This window comes from Drosophila ficusphila, unplaced genomic scaffold (assembly GCF_018152265.1).
Source record: "Drosophila ficusphila isolate 14025-0441.05 unplaced genomic scaffold, ASM1815226v1 contig_791, whole genome shotgun sequence".
Taxonomy (NCBI): Eukaryota; Metazoa; Arthropoda; class Insecta; order Diptera; family Drosophilidae; genus Drosophila; species Drosophila ficusphila.
This window is the reverse complement of record NW_025064737.1, coordinates 23,161,347-23,178,281: the sequence shown is the minus strand read 5'-3', so window position 1 is coordinate 23,178,281 and position 16,935 is coordinate 23,161,347. Positions and strand designations below refer to the sequence as shown.

At 45.4% G+C, this 16,935-nt stretch overlaps 2 protein-coding genes across 5 annotated transcripts in view; one reads left to right on the top strand and one right to left on the bottom strand.

Moving 5' to 3' along the window:
• LOC108088433 (nephrin) overlaps window positions 1–11,570 on the top strand; it is a 68,043-nt gene extending 56,473 nt beyond the window's left edge. The window contains exons 15-18 of one of the 4 annotated variants that reach the window (XM_017186202.2): window positions 1,859–2,126; window positions 3,919–4,181; window positions 5,380–5,520; window positions 9,991–11,570. In XM_017186202.2, the coding sequence (XP_017041691.1) occupies window positions 1,859–2,126; window positions 3,919–4,181; window positions 5,380–5,520; window positions 9,991–10,055 (737 nt within the window). In that variant the 3' untranslated portion in view covers window positions 10,056–11,570. Of the gene's footprint in view, window positions 1–1,858; window positions 2,127–3,918; window positions 4,182–5,379 lie in introns of all 4 variants that reach the window. The other 3 variants (XM_017186204.2, XM_017186203.2, XM_017186201.2) reach the window with 3 other exon arrangements.
• A 2,759-nt stretch (window positions 11,571–14,329) lies between these two features.
• The window catches only part of LOC108088543, a 28,463-nt gene continuing 25,857 nt past the window's right edge, over window positions 14,330–16,935 (bottom strand). Inside the window, exon 8 of the mRNA XM_017186389.2 lies at window positions 14,330–16,243. Within this exon, the coding sequence (XP_017041878.1) occupies window positions 15,897–16,243 (347 nt within the window). The 3' untranslated portion in view covers window positions 14,330–15,896. The remainder of the gene's footprint in view (window positions 16,244–16,935) is intronic.

Here is a 16,935-nt window from a genome sequence, read left to right as displayed (position 1 = left end):
TCGCCAGTTAGCCATAAATCACTCATATTGCCCGATTTAATGGCGCTAATTGCATTTGATAGGCAAATGTTCGATTACGCGCACTCACTAGATTTTCGGTGCAATCGATTCGCAGCCGCCGGCCAAACTTATTTACATGAAACAACAGCTGCCCGGAATCCGCACCTCGGCTTCCACCAGTTACTTATGTATGTTAATGGGCTGCCGCAGACTCGTTTTTCGGGCCGAACTCGTAAATTCGCCCGAGACTATAGACTCCCCAATGCGAGGGAGAACGGGGGTCTCCTTCTAATTTATGCGGAATTTTAACAGCCCGAGCCTACGCAGATTTTATTTTCGTGGGCATATGTGGACCTATAAATTCAGCCGTAGGTCGTCGCCAAAAGCCGTTGCCACCTCAACGGATTCAAGAAAATAAATAAAATAAAGGCAAATCAGCTGACGCTGATTTAAATCAGTTTACGTAGAACTCATCAAGAGAATTTATTACACTTTGAGGGGAAGGCAAAACGTGAAAAATATCAGGCAAAGTGGCCACTTGAGCTGGAAAAAAGCATCAAAGGCGAATAAATAAGGAAAACAATGGAGGGGAGAGGGCCAGCCAAGGCCAAAACAAAGCAAACTGATTAAAAAACAGGCTGAGACGATGACTGAGATGCTGTGAACCATGGCATCAGAAGGCAAAGGCAAAGCCAAAGCCGATCCAGTCCAAGAGGCCAGGCAATAACGGAAGGCAGCAACAAAAATTAAATTGAGCCGCAGGTGTAGGCAATTTCCACTCAAACGCTCGCCTCAAAAAGCCAGGACCAGGACCAGGCCAAGACCCAGAGCAAGCGACCAGCAAAAGGGAGCCCCAATGGCCCGGTGTTGGCAATGTTTCAATTCCGAGGCCGATGGCTTGACGTCCCGCAAATGGAGCGGAAATGCTTGCCTGCCAGCGAGAATCGGTGAGGCTGGCATTAACGAATGTTTGGCATAAATCTTGCCCGGGGATCATCTTACAATCAGTTTGCCCTCGACCTTCGGGCCCCAGCCCACACATTATGCTGCAATTTCCGTTGGCTGGAAATCTAATAAATATAAACAATGCCTCACATGTTGCTCATAATTGCCAAGGCTTTGCGGCAAGTGCCATCAGGTCTAATCGCTGGTAATAAGTGGCTGAAGCTGGGGCCTCGTAGTCTTTGATTTTCATAATTCCTCTTCTCCAGCAGCCCCTATTTATCATGCCCGCAGATCTCCTCCTATGGCCAAGTACCCAGCCATTTGGCTAATTTCAATTTTCAGACCGATTTCCCCGTCCCAAGGGATCAAGAAAAACACAATAAGCAAACAGTCAAAAGCAATCAGTTAGGCAAAAGAACACGGCGCAGCAAAACAAATAAATAAATAAACGGTAGCAAGGCGGGGCAAACAGAAATCAGCAGGAGCATCAAACTAATTCCGGGCAAATAACAAATCATTCCTAGACCCTCGAAACTATAGGAAGCCCTCCGTTCCACACATGCTTATGCAGAGAAAAAAAACTGGGTGTAGTTTGGTTTCTAGGCCATGTTACTCCGCCAATTTTAATCCGATTCCAAAGTGGCGTACCTCTAAACGTTTGTGATGAAATTCCTTAGCGAACCCCGTTTAGATTTTTTAATTCGGAGATGGTCACTTTTTTGACCCCCGATCATGTTTTTCTTTTGATGATTTCAATGCTTGTAATAGAAAGCTCTAAAAAAATTTTATTGTTTAGTCTTAGTTAAATTTGTGGGTCAACACAATGTTGGTTACTTTTATTTTATTTTTTATTTCCTACTTCCCCATATTTTTGCTTCAGTGTTTTAATGGCATCGTCCCTCTTCTCTTCCAGATGAATCCATACTGTCGGAGGACCCCACGCCCGCAGAAACGACGCACCACGGAGGCGGCGGCGTGGGCGGGAGCGGCAGCTCGAGCGGCCTGGGCACCGGCGCCAGCACGGGCAGCGGTCCGGAGAAGCAGTCGACGCTGCTGATATTGGCCGCCGTCGTGGTGATAGGCGCCGTCATAGTGACGTCAATTATCGTGGCCGGCATCGTGGTGGTCTGCAGGCACCGGCCGCGACCACCTGAGCCGCAGGAGGTGCGCAAGAGCATGCGGTGAGTCCACGTCCACGTTTACTTTTGCGTTTACGCTTACGTTTACGTTTGCCCTTTGTTTCGATCCGGATGCTGGGAAAACTAATAATGAAATTGTTTGCTGCCGGCATGTGTGGGTGGCTTTTGTGTGTGTCTGTGTGTGTGTTTGTTTGCGTGTGTGTGTGCAGAAATAATTACGAAATTATTTATGTGGGGCACGTGACTGACAGCCAAGATAGTGGAAAAGCCGCGTGGGAGTGGAATCCGAAGAGCGGAAACCGTGAAACGGAAAGCGTAGCATACTTTCTTGCGCATTCCTCGCTTATGCTTATTACGCAGAAAGTAATTAAATGACAGCCGCGCAGAAATGGCCGCTCAATCAAGGGGGCCTTGTTTTAAACTTACAGGACCAAAGGTCGAAAGGCCAATCTGGGCCGGTAAATGTCGGGTTCATCAGTGAGCGATCGCCTAAACAGTTTGAGGCCGCCAATCGATTAGAGACCAGCACGCACCTGCCCAGTAAATTATGCTTAGTCTGTAATTAAATTAATTAAACCTGCACCTGACTAGCCCGACAGCCCGGGAGGCCGAGAGCAAAACAGCCCAACAGGGTCCGAGTTCGTGGCAAAAGAATGGCCGTAAACGAGGGCCGGAAACGGGGCAGCCGCACAAGTGAGAGTTTCCATTTTAGATAGGAAATCAACGCTGTACCTGCGATGGGGTGAAGGGGCGAAAGGGTCGTGCCCCGTGGGTGGGTGGGTAATTAAGCAGCTGCTTAGCCCTGGTTGCCCGTTCAGTTGGCTAATTAAAGATAAACACAGTGCAGCCCCGGTCCTTTTGTATCGACGTGGTGCACGTGGTTCGGGGGCACAGGTCGCATTACCCCGATGGGATGGCTTTTTCTTTGATTCCGGCTGGCTCGGCCCGCCTCGCTGATTACTCAATAATGAATTCGGGCAACCACTTCAAAGCGAAATCCAACGAAATATTAATTATAGTTGCCGAAAATAGTCGCGGGCACATCAAAGCGAGCCGAATGCGGGTCATTAAATGGTCATCACAACTGTCAAACGCGCTCCATGGCTCCGTGCCGTCAGTTCGATGCATAAATAAAATCTGGCGCACCTGTGCCACCACCAGAGCACCAGAAATAAACCCACCTTTTTCAGTCGCATATGCGTCTATGCATAAATTTTAATTATTTGCCTTTTGCGGCAAAGTATTAGTGCAAATATTTGATGCGCACGTGTGCGCTGGTCAGACGAACTGATAAAACGAGTTGTAGATGGAGTGCGGCGTACTCGTAATTAGCTCTGCTGACGGCAATCGGTTTATTTTTAATTTACAATGGACCATCGAGCGGGATGATTAAAATTCGAGGGTCCTCGAGAGAAACGCTGATATTTTTGACAATATTTATCGAGCGGATGGAGGGGAGTCGCCGGCGAAAACGCATTAAATTTACTTTGAAAGCGCAGAGCTCGATATTGCGCATCCGCCGTGTGCACCCGCCGCGCTATGAATTTATTTTATTTTCTCGTTCCCACAAAGTGGGTGGGGCGTCCCTGGAAAGTTGGCCCAGTCGTTCCCCAGGTGATGACGGGGCTTTGAATGTTGCTGTTTATATTGAAATTTGAGTTGCCCGAGAGCTGGCAGCTGGCTCAGTTTCTCTGGTTCGCTAAGCTGTTTTTGTACTCCATAAAAAAGCGGGTTGCCCTTACCCGGGGAACTATTAGCCCCTGAACTTTTAATAGAATGTGATGACTATTTATTCAATGTCTGTGTTTTCTCCTTTTCTTATTTCTTTTTCTAGGCCGGCGCGAAGCGATGTGCCGAGCATGTACATCGAGGAGGATGAGCTCAACGAACTGGAGGAGGGCGGCGGTCGGGCGGCGGAGATAAGGGCGCGGGTGGCCCCGCCCAACGCCCATCTGTGCGGAGGAGTAGGAGGAGGAGCAGGAGGAATGGGCGGAATGCCGGGGGTGGGCTCGAGTGGCGGGGCCATTGTGGGCGTGGCCGGACCCCATCACTACATCTCGGAGAGCTTCATCCAGTACGCGCAGCCCAGCCTAAACGGTACTATTCCAAAATCTATACTCAACAAGCTGTAGTTGTAGCCGTAGACGTAGCTATTTATCCGTAGTTATAGTCAAGTAGCCATCAATTTATCAGTGCATACTCGTATCGTATCCTTGCTCTGCGACTGCATCCCCATTTGGTTTGCTCGAGGACTTTTGAGTTGCGAGCCGAGTGCGCTCTCGTTATTAATTTGTATTTGTATCCGTAGCTTTAGTTGATTGATTTGCCCAATTGAATTTATTGCCTTATGTAAATACATAGTTTTCTTGCCTGTACATACACACACACACCCCACGCACACACACTGTTGAGTTGTAGCCATTATGTAGATTAATTTAACATCTTGTTTAGCCGCAATGCAAAATGAATAAATGTCAAAGCGTTTGGGAATGCACGAACACGAATTGATTTGCGACCTGACCTGCCAGTTGGTTGGTCTTGTATACACACTGTTCTCACCATATCATACTTGTGCAAAAATTAATTCATAGTTAAGTACTTGGCATGTGAGTAGCTGTGTGTGGTCGAAGCGGAGGAGATCAAGGACCACATGTAAAAACAATTGGGTTGGCTTGAGTCCGCTAATGATGCGGTCGAACACCAAATTGGCTGCCAACTAGTGGGTACACGAGCACATGTAAATGAAAATGGAAATGAAAAACTAATTGCCCCTCATTTAGCATTCACAAAAGTAGCTTATGACATACGAGTACACTTTTCTAATTAGCGCAGATCAAAGTATTTAATTTCGTTACATTTGCGTTGAATCGGTTTCGGTTTGAATGAGTTGAAGCGGTTGAAGCGATTAGTTGGAGTATTTGGAAGATACTTTGCATTAGCCGGGCACACTAGGTAATCATCAACAACCACCCACTGAAATCCCGCCTGATTTAGCCATAGTTCTCTACCCCTCTCTACCCTTCTCTCTCTCTCTATCTCTCTGTCTTTCTCTCTATGAGTATGAGTATCTGCCTCCTCCTCTGACTTTCTCTGTAGGTAGCGAACCACACTCTCCACTCGCTTTCCCAACTGTCTTAATCCTCGACTTGCAGTTGTAAATACCTTGCCCAGTATTTAAAACAATGTAGTGCCCCCCACACACGTATACGTTTACGAATACGAGCTCATCCGCCGAGTTGTCGTCCTTGCGAGTGTCCTCAGTCCTAACGCCGTTCCATGTTATCCTTCCACCCAGGCGACGTGCTGCTGCCCCTCCTCGTTACATCCAGCCAGCCTTGCAGCACCAGTTCCAACATATCGAGCCTCGTCCTGGCCGTGCCCCAGGCGAAACTATGTCCTGATCCTGGGAGCCGAGACACTCAATGGCCGCCCGAATGTATGCAAAGTAAATTTTATGTAACTAAATCTGTGCAGCAGGTCGAACGACGACAACTTCGCACACAGATCCAGATCCAGAACGAGAAACAGAAACAAAAACTGAAACCGAAACTTAAACTGAAACAGGAACAACTGCAGTTGCAGCTGCACCAGATGGGCAGTCATGTCTAAGCTGAGTTCTCTGTCGAATTCTGCACTCGCAGTCGCAATCGCATTCGCATTCGCATTTGGAGTATTTTTAATATCGCCCCAATCCAAGAACATGGCTCTAGTCCTGCTCCATTTCACATTTTAATTTGTCGTCCATTTGGCATCCCAATTTACTTTGCTTGTTACGTTGCCACATCCCTGCACTCACATGTCTTTCATCTGATTTCCTTCATTCCCTTTGTGCATCTGTAATTATTTTGGCTTGTCTTTGTTGCCATCCAAATGCCGCAAAAATATCCGAAAGATTCCCCATTTATTTGCGGCATTCCCCATGATTTCCCTTTGACGAGCTGGCTAACTCGGTTTAAACGCTGCAAGTCCGGAGATAGGTTTCGGCTGAGTGAATCACAGATATTAAATAAAGGCTAATTGAAGTATATGAGTTTTTTGTGCCGCCCATCCGCTTCGGAAATCAAGGCTGGATACACATTAAACAAACGCATCGGAGAGTGCAAGCAAATATTGTTTTTAAAAAGGATAAATGCAGCTCAGAGTCCCAAGACAATGGGAAAGTCTATGGGTCTCGGGATGGGGCTGTTTGCTTAGTCTTTGTTTTATGTTGACATTTCTGTTTATTTCTCCATAGCTGTGGGCTTTCTCCGCTCCCCAGCTCCCGCTACAAATCCATCCCGGCTTTAACCCGCTCATGTGTCACTCGTTGTTCCAGTGGCAAGTCTTTTTGGGATGATTCGCATAAATTTCCGGAGCGCAGTCGACGCACTGGCAAACAAACATATGTACTCTGTGCGTAAACATGCCTCAGACAGCAACAAATTTGCAAAATATTCTGCTGCCTTAACCCCTTCTATTCACCCACTCAGTCCACTTCTCCTCACCCGTCGCTCTGTTTGTTGTGCGAGCTCATGCAGACTTTGTTTTACCTTTGAATTGCATAAATTTTAATTATTTCGAAAGCACTAAATTAAAACACAAAAATAAGCACAAAGGCACACAAACACCAGTCAGCTAGCTCTGCCTGCGCCTGACGTGCCGACATGCTGGCAAATGCAAATATTATTTAATGGGCAGATGTGTCGTATACGTGATATTATTGCTAACAAAACACGACTCTCTCTGCGTTCCCCATTCTCCGTTTCCCTTTGCCCCCGATGCGTGGGTTCGAATGTCGCAAATTAGCTAAATTTGATTTTGTCAGCGATTTAATTTTATATTTTCATTACTTTTAGCCTGCCCTTCCGCTCGTTAATATTTTATTTTTTTTTGCACTACCCCCCGGCAGCCTGTTTAATTTATGTGCGCTGGGGGGCTCTTCGGCTGACATGACACGACAAACACTCACTCACACACACTCACAGTGGGGTGTTCGTATTTGTAATTCCCGCTCCAGTGCTGCCCTTTCACCCGGCAGAACGTAAACCAAGTCAACTGGCTTACAAGACACTAACAAGTGCCAAAGTCTGAAAGGGCTGAAGTGCGCCAGAGGAGCAGTCCAGAAAAGATGTAGCTATTGCGCCAAGACGCCAACTGAAGGCAGACAGTTTTGGGAACTGTCTTGGCTGGAATAACACTGAGCTGCATGGCAGCTTAAGCGACTTCCTTCGAACTTTGATGGAGCAGAAAAACTAAAAGAGCCATTTAAGATTTTTTTCAATTTGAGAACTTAAACACTAGTCAAAGCTTTCTGTGATTTGGAAATCCATTATCCATAATAAAAATGTAAACTAAAAGATAATATATCATAAACACTGGAACTATCTGTTGTATTTTGCATTATTAGCTCCGGTAATCACCCCAGATAATTACAATTAAAAGCTACTTTCCTAACTGATCCAACCAAACGGAACAGTGTCGCAAGTCAGGGTAGTAAATTTCCCCTAGCTGCCTAGGAATTCATAGTCCCTACATTTACCCGGCGATGTCAAATTGAAATAAAAAGGTCCTGGAAAGAGCAAAACGCTTCCAGCGCCGTAACTCAAGGCAAACAAGTGAGCCACTGCGCGCACACACACACACACACGCAGATCCTTACATATATATGCACTCGTGTACAAACTCATGGCCAGAAAAAGACAGCCATTCGCATCTGTACATCTCGGCAGTTGCTGTCATTAGCCAGCATTTTTAATTGCATATGCCAGTCTCGCGTGCTCCACCGTACAGGTGGCACTGGGACCGAGAGACCGAAGGGCGGCGCGAGTCCCCGAGCAGTCAAATTCGTTTGACTTTTTGTGCCCCACAGACATCTCTGCGTACGATGGTTCTGATGGAGGATGGGGAGGAACTGCTTTTTTGTGCACATTTGTTTCATTTCATGCTGCTCCATTCATTTTGCCCAGCATCCTTTTTGTCTCATTGTTGTTTTGTGTGTGTGACACTGCGTGTGTGTGTGTCAGAATGTGTGAGTGTGTGTGTGCGCGCGAGTCAAGAGTCGCGAGCGTCTGAGCCATGTTTGTGTGGCCTTCGTCCTTGCTAGCCAGGCTTTTTGTGCGAGCATTTGGATTGTAAGTAATGCGAGTGGGTTGTAGGTTGACGGTTGTAGCTTGTCGGTTGTAGGTTTTGGGTTGTCGGTCGTCGGTCGTTGGTTGTAGGTTGTAGGTTGTAGGTTCCATGTGCACTCCAGCGGCACTCGTCTAATTAGACAAAGTTGAGACCAAGCCACACAGCAGCCACTCGAAATGAGCACACGGCGCCATTTGCTGCGGCTAGATGGCCTGGTGGCATTATCTTAAAGACTCCTTAAAGCACGTATGTCTATCTGCTCCGCGCCCGCACTTTGATGTCTCCGTCATGCCGCAAAAAATGCCGCAGAATTTGCTTGAGCAACATTGTTTATGCGGCAGCAAAGGACCTACACAGAAACCAAAACCTTAAAGCCAATTGCCAATCAGCTTATTTTAGGGAATTCAAGATTTAGTTTCTAAATAATAATAATCTAATAATTTCTTTCTAACAAATAATAATATAACAAACTTAAAACAAGCAATAAAATAAAAATAAATAACTTATTTTTCACTGTTCAAATAAATATCTTCAGTTGATAATGTCAAGCTGTCAACCGCAGATTAAAAAAGCGATTCGCACACAAAAGAAACGTATCTATTTTTAAAACTCTCTACTGCACCCACAATTGTTTGCAGTGCACCCACGCACACGTTCTTCCGAATCCTCAATGTCAACGCTGTTCATTCATTTGTCGCCGCACTTCCGTTTCCGCCCCCGCAACCGTTCCTTTGGCACCGCTCCCTTTAGAGGTTTTTCCGCTTTTTGTTGCGCCATCCCGACTGGCAACATTTTTGCGACATTTGACATTTTTTAATGCTGTCAGGCGTGGCGTGAAAGTAAACGTGAAGGGCCACAACCTACCGAACACACACACACACACACACACAAAAACTCGCACATAGAGCCACTAGAGTTGCCTTAGTTTGTGCGTCTTTATGGCCCAAAGACGCCACACAAATGTGACATAAAAGGCGATAATAATAAAATATCACAGGGTGCCCGTTCCGAGCCACGTCAAATAACAAACTGCAAAATCGTAAACAACAAGCGCTAGATGACGCTCAAGATTCACTTGTGCCGGGGCGACACAATAAGTCGGACCACCACAATAAAAACCGACTCGCACATAAATTCCGTCGAAATGCGCTATAAAAATTAAGAAATTGTTGAATTATTTTACGTTTACGAGCGGAAAAAGGGCGAACTGGGGTGATTGGGCCAGCAAAAGTGAATATTAATGTTTGAAATGCTCCTCCGTTAAATGTTCTTGATGTCTCTGTTGCTCTTGTTTCTGTTGCTGTTTCTGATTCTGATTCTGATTCTGTTTCTGATTGTGATTGTGATTGTGTTCGTGTATTGCTGTTTTACTAGATGCTATTTATTTTGTTATCAGCGCACAGTTGGTCACGCTTTCGCTACGTATTTGCTAATGGTTCTCTTTTCTTTTCGCCGCTCAAATCATAATTTGCAACTTCGTTTATGATGTCATTTTGCAAGTGTTGTGAATCTGAAAAGCAATAGCAACAAACCAAATCAAACCAAACCAAATCAACCAAGCAAACAAGCCAAACTAATCGGTATAAACATTTTGCCTTTGTTTCTCTATTCCTGAACACTCACAAACACACTCACTAACTCACACACACACACACACACTTCTCACCCATTACTCACTCTCACATGAATTTATGTCTCACCCAAATACACTTACGCTCACCCACATCTACATTCACATCCACATATGCCATTGTTGTTGATTTTGTTTTATACCAACCAACCAAAGTGTATATTGCAGACCCGGATCTGATATTGCCGCGCGGCGAATTGGAATTTACGACCCTGGATCCAACGCTGAAGTAATTGTAAAAAGTAATAATAAATATCTACCGTAGTCAGCTAACACACACACATACAGAGACACACACACAATCACGCGCGGTGAGGCCTCATAATTCACGGGCATTTCATTTAACATAGCTGTAAATTTTTAGCATAAATTTAAATGCATTACCGTAAAAGGTAATTCGTATTGCGTAAGTGTAAGAGGACAGACAACAGATAAGGATAAGCCATTTTGTAATTGTCAGCCATTAAGTGTCATGCGAACTCCGAGCTGCGGATTAAAAATCAAAAGAATAAACCCGAGAAGCTGCGCTATAAATACGCTACAAACTTGTAACTGAAATCAAAATATACAACTTGTAAATACAACATACAAACACACACACACATACACAGACTACACACCAGACACACTCATTTTGCTGTTGCACCATCGACTGTACATAGAGAACGGGCAAACATTAATCAAACTGCATTTAAATGTTAAATATTAATTGTAATTAATGAACAACTAGCCCGTAAGCGAGTAGTTACGTAAGCCGTGTGTATTGAAAGTGTAATTAGACTCATAGAGCCGACTCAAAGTTATTGGCCATCAGACTTCGAACTAGAATACTTGCCTCGGAAGTGGGCAAGTGTCTGGGCATCGAGCCAAAACAAAAGCCGTTCATCCGTTTATGTCTGCATAGCGATATAGGATTCATTAGCAGTTACAGCTGTCCGGTGAATTAAAATTGAAACGTAGCCGGTCGACTAGCACTGTTTCTGGGCCATTTTCTCCATACTTCTCCGATCCGATCTGACAGATTCAGCTGCTATTTATGGCAATTCCATGAATATTCTATTACCACAATAAGCCGAACCGAAGGCGAAGATGAACAACAACCGAAAAGCAAACAACAGTCAAGAGGGCGAGGTTCGATGTTCGAGTGCATAATGAATAAATGTCGAGTGAACAGCCAATTCCCAGAGTCCACAACAATTCCACTCATACATCCACTCTGGGGCATCCGACCTAGACCCTCGTCGACTACAACACAAACAATAAAAGCGAGTTCAGTGTAAATGTTATAAATAACTAAAGTAACCGAGCAAAAGTACGACATAAAAGTAATAATAATAATAATAATACGCCATACAGTTTACACAATACTCCAATGTAATTCGAATTCTAATTTCAAATATACATACAAACATAAAGTGAAATGGCAGACTAGCAAAATATACAGTGCGTATGCGTAATAAAATAAATTGAATATATATATATATATAGATACATATAAATGGAAACACCGGGGCAGTCATCTGATTGTTCCCGCCTGTCGTTCTCTGTCTCTGTCACTCTGGACAAAACCAAACTGATTGTTTTTAAGCAAAGTTAGATTTATAAATAAATTAAAATTAAAAACGAAAAACGAGAAAGGAATGAGAAAGGCAAACTTAAAAGTGAAATACATTTAAACTAAGTCGAAACTACTGAGTGTGTTAATAATAATACCGAATACTGAATAAATAAACAAGATTCAAACCAAACCCAGTTCCTTGTTCAAATCAATTCCAATTAAGCCGCCGATTTGGACATCAAAGCGAGGATTAATGCCTCGACTTGGTCCGCTCAAGTCCTGTTTGCCCAACTTTGGCCAGGGGTTAAGTGTTATTAATGCGGAGCAAATCCTGCGGCACTGCATCCCCGTCTGCATCCTGATTGCCACTTGAGGCGCGTAATCGAAACATCGGCAAGGCGGTCGGTCAATGGAGACCGCCTTCATTACTTTGCGCAAGGATACTTCGCTTCCGCCTCCGCCTCCTTTTCCTTTTACCACTGCCACTGCCTTGCTTTTGCCTTTGCCCCAAAGCCAAACACGAGCTCTCCCTCTTCCCCCGAAGAATTCCGTGGATTCGAATTAAGGCTTTACATCTCAAAGGTGGAGTGTTGGCTTGGCTTGGAATTGGGCTTGGATTGGGGCGGCCTTGGCATGCAGAGGGGATTAAAACAGTTGGAGGGAAATTTTCAGCGCGTGGGCCAACGAAAAACTCCCAAGAAGGTAAACTTTGCGGGCAAAGTTTCTGCGAATGCAAGTCTCTTTGTCGTAATTTGTTGCACACTTTTTAGAGCACCAACTTGGATTGTCGGCCATTCAAAGTGAGTAAAGAAATCGATTGGTAATGAAACACCCACCCAAATGTTATATATATTCATTAGCTTTCAGAGAAAACTTTAATTGTAATAAAGTAGCCATGCTCACCTTTAAATAAGCTCAAACAAAGCAATTACTTCAATAAACAATTTCTTTAAGTTCAAAGGAATTTGGAAAAGAAGTTCTGGGAATTTCCTGCACCGCTTTTAGCTTGGATTCCGAATTTTTCAAACCGAATTAGGGAAATCGATTGGTAATGAAACACCCACCCCGAATTCACCTTATGAATGCCAGGACATCCGGGAGCTGAAGCTTAATTTCAAAATGCTGCTTGGAATCTGCATTGTGGTCTCGCATTTCCAATCCCCTCTTGAATTTTTCCCCGTAATTTGGGTTGGCACGTGCGGATTTACTTTTCACTCTACTTTCCAACTTACCTTCGCCGTTGCTTTTGTTGTCAATTTTATGGCGTTTTCATTTGCTGCCAAGCGCTTTCGTTGCAGCTTTCCTGGCAATTGCCAGGAATTTTAAGTTCCAACAACGCCCCCTCCCTTTCTTTCCATCCGGACCAAACGCACTTTGCAACAGGACTCGGACTGAAAATAAAGCCACATAAATCCGAAGATTTCCTGGCAAGTGCGCAAATCGAAATGAAATCCTTGGTCAGTTGGCCCACTCCCGCTCATTCTGCTGGAGTGCCTGCCGGTCGGTGCTCCTCGAAAATGGAGAGTGACTCCTTGGCCGCAGCGTGCTTAAATAAATTAAACGATGCCCCAGGACCTCCGGGGCTTTGGCCATCCGAAATTCGCTGTCACCGCTCACGGAGGCCCGCTTAGTCCGGACAGGACTCTTGAAATATTAATGCCCCCAATCAGCGTCTCCCCTTTTAGCCATAATTCGGTCAAATAGGACTTTTTAAGGGTCAAAATGGGACGTTCAACTCTGACGCTCTGGGTTTTAAAAGTACATAAACATCATGTCGTTGGATAATGCATTTAAATTATAAAAGAATTATAAATATGGATAATCTCTACTTCAAAAAAAGAAAATTAAAACCAAAACTCCCATTAAGTATTTTAAACCAACATTTTTATTTCTTAAAATATTTCACATTCAATTTTTTTAATTAGAATTTATTTAATAACATGTCAACCTTATCTCTTCCAAACTTCAATGCCATTTCGGACTCTTCTTTTAGCTAACCAACACAGTTATCAGCACTGCTCCTGCCCGAATGTCCTGCCAACCGAAATTGGACAACCGCTGCCAGGAGGCGAATGTAAAGGCCAGTTTGGAATTCAATTAGCAGTCGGATGGCAGGATAGCTGAATGGCAGGACGGTTGCCCTGGCGAAACTCATAACGGCTTCGATTGAGCCCGGTGATTATTGCGATCGTTGGCTGGCTGACAGCTGCAGTCGCCGCGGTTTTAAGAGCCACTTCTCCGGCTGACATTCATGGCAGCCATAAGAATGCCATCGCCGCGGCACAGCTTCGGTTTTACAAGCCCAAATCGTCGGCGCGGAAGAGGATCCAAAGGGGGTGGTGGATACACGGAGGATACGGAGAGAACAGGAAGGGAGGTGGCTGCCAAAATGCCGAGAATGCCGTAAAAATGTTTTCCTTTTTGCCAGCCTGTTCCTTTTGTCAGCAGTCGTCGTTTCAGCAGATGCTGAAATAATGATACCGGCGCCTGCGAAGCGAGCAATCAGCCCGCTTTTTCCATCTATGCCAAGGACATGTGGGCGTAGTGAAAGTGTGAGTGAGTGTGTGTGGGTGAGTGGGCGTGGCGGCTTTGTTTTGACTACGGCCACGTGTATGTGGTCGAGTTCTCTTTTCAGAGTGTGTGTTTGTGTGTGTGAGTGTGAAATGGGAATTGCATGAAACTGCCGCTTCAATTTAGACATTTTCAACGTTTATTTTGCAACAGCTGCCTTAGGTCTACGCGAAACGAGAACGAGAACGCGAACTCTTAAAACGTGGAATTTATTATGCACTCCGCTCTCTTATAATTTGATATTTAAAGAAATCATTTTACGGCGAATGCTGCTGCGTTGCTGCTGCTGCTGCTGCGATGCTGCTGCTGCTGCTCCTGCTCGCTTATACAATTTAAAAATCGCGACGCTTTTTGTATGCAATGCAATTATTCTCCATTTACAATGCACTCAGCGCGAAGTAAGCAAACAAACAAACAACGGCTTGAATGGCTTGAATGGGATGGTAAAAAGGGGGAGGAGGGGTGTGGTGGGGTAACGGGGTGACGGGGTGCAGGGGTGAAGGGAGGGGAGCGCACAAGCAGACAAGTAAATAAAATTGCAAATAAAGTAAAAATGTTGAAATGCCAAAGAAATGCACGGTACATATTTTACATTTATTCATTCGCTGATTCTGAATCTGTTTTAGCTTCTGCTCTTGCTTCCCTGCAGTTACTGCTTTTGCTGCTATTGCTGTTGTTGTTGTTGTTGTTGTTATTGCTGCTCCTTCGCATCCTGCTCATCCTTGGACAAAAGCGACGATGGGCGGCATGTCCTCACGCCTGTCGCCTAGTCCTGGTAAGCCGAGCGTTAATAACAACGCTTATCTGTGGCATTAGGAGCATGCCAAGCAGCAGCCATTTCCCCCCGCCATCCAACCATCCAACCAACCAACCAGCGAACCAACCAACAACCAGTAGCCACCAACAAAAACGAAACCCAGCGACTGCGACAAAAAATGATAATGAAAAACTGAAATAAAAGCACAGCGGCAGCGCCAACGGACAAACAAACAGCCAAACAAATAAACAGACGGCAAAAAAGAATGCGAGGCGGACAAACAACACAGCACGGATCTGAACAACTGAACAACTGAGAGCTGAAAACTGAACAACTGAACAAGTGAACAACCGCCCGGGGTTGGAGGAGCACATAATTTAAGCTGCCGTTGCCTTAGCAATTGCTGTTGCCACCGCCGCTTGCAACGCTGCATCGCTGCCGGCGTGACAACTTCAACTGACAGCCGCAGAGCAGAGCCATCATCCATTATCAGCAGTTGGCCATCTTAAAGTGCAGCAGAAACAACATTAATGCCAGGGGCACCTAGTCGAATTACCTATACCTTACCCTCTGGGCTTTAGAAATTACTTTAAGGTAATGACCTGAAATTTTTGTTGGCTTTAGCTTAGATGTTTGGAAAAATCTTTAATAATTTAAAAATGGTTGCAAATCATATGATATAAAACAAACAAAATTACTATTTTATAAGCCAAAAAGCTGTTTAATCCCTGCAAAGAAAAATCATCGAACCGCATAACTCTTTTCTAGATCTTTGGATTTAAGCCTAAGAAACCAAAGAGCTTTTGTGCTGTTGTGCCTAATAAATTGAATTTTGCCAACCCAGTGGGTTAAGTGTATACAACCTCGATACACCCTGCAAAAACCCCCATTTTCCGTGGAATTACTCCGGCATCAGGACAGGAAGCGAATGGGAAAAAAAAAGGGGGCAGCGCGGACAACGGGTGGCCACAACAATTGCAACAACAGCGGCAAAGGCAGCGACACAAAATGTTGCGATGGCATTGTTTTAATGCATTTGGAGCAGCGGCAGCAGTGGCAGCCATGGCAGCAGAAACAGCAAAAAGGAGCCCGAGGATGCGGGCCCAGGATCCCGCGACGATGCCTGATGGCCGTTGGCTGATGGCAATGGCCATGGCGTATACGTAATGTGGCATGCAGCATACAACACTACTTGCCTCCCGCGGAATTGCTGCAGTGCTGCTGCTGCTGGTGCTGGTACGCCGACGATCCCGGCGAGTCCTTCACTGTGAACGTCACGTAATATCGCTTATTGCTGTCCAGCTTTTCCGCCGGCAGTGAAATGAGCTGTTTGTTCTTGCCGTGCGACAATTCGAGCGCCACCTTGTGGTTGCAGCGGCTGCCGCTCGCGCTTCCGCCGCCCGTACCGCCCGCCCGACCGCTGGAGGCGCGGCCGCTGGTCAGGATTTTGGGCAGGAAGAAGCTGCTCACGCTGCCGGTCTTCTTGTACGGTCCAAAGCCGAACTTTGGCATCGTGTGGTGATTCATCATGGGAACTGCAATGCAAGAAGCGTTAGACAAGCGTTAGATTAATGATTGGCTTTGCAATTCAGTTTTAGGTAAGACACTCAGCTAAATTGCATGAGGTAGATAAAAACTAACAAGGACCGCCCTTTAGGTTGGATTAAGACCCCACTCGACTGGGATTACTTGCTAATTTCCACAAAATAACTGTGCATAAACAAGGGCAAGTGGAAATGGAGATGGAGCGCACAAATGAATGCGTTTTTAATTTGGCATAAGCCGGATGCATTCCCCTTTTTATTCGAGGCCCCATCTCCATCTCCGGCAGAGAAACAGTCGAAAGTGAAGATGTAATAAAAGTTGAAAGCCAGCAAGCCTGGCCAAGAATATTTTTAATTTGCCCCGCACTGAATAAACCGCTCGTAATTAGGATTTATATTTTTTTGTGCCCCGCAGCTGCCGGCAGACTGAGATGCTTTGAATTCGAGTGTCCGTCTGACCCACGCTTGACCCACTGCCGGCGAAAGTGTTGCCAACGAGTTGGCCGGGCGATTTGATTCTTTGGCCCGGCCAAAGCCATAGCCAAACCCAAAGCCAAAGCCAAAGCCTGTCTGGTGCCATTTTTCACGCTTGCACAGAGCCGCTTAAAGCCCTCGAGCAATCGGAGCAGCAGGGCGCAGTGCACGGGAAAAAATTGTTTAATCAACCGTATTTTTAGCCATTG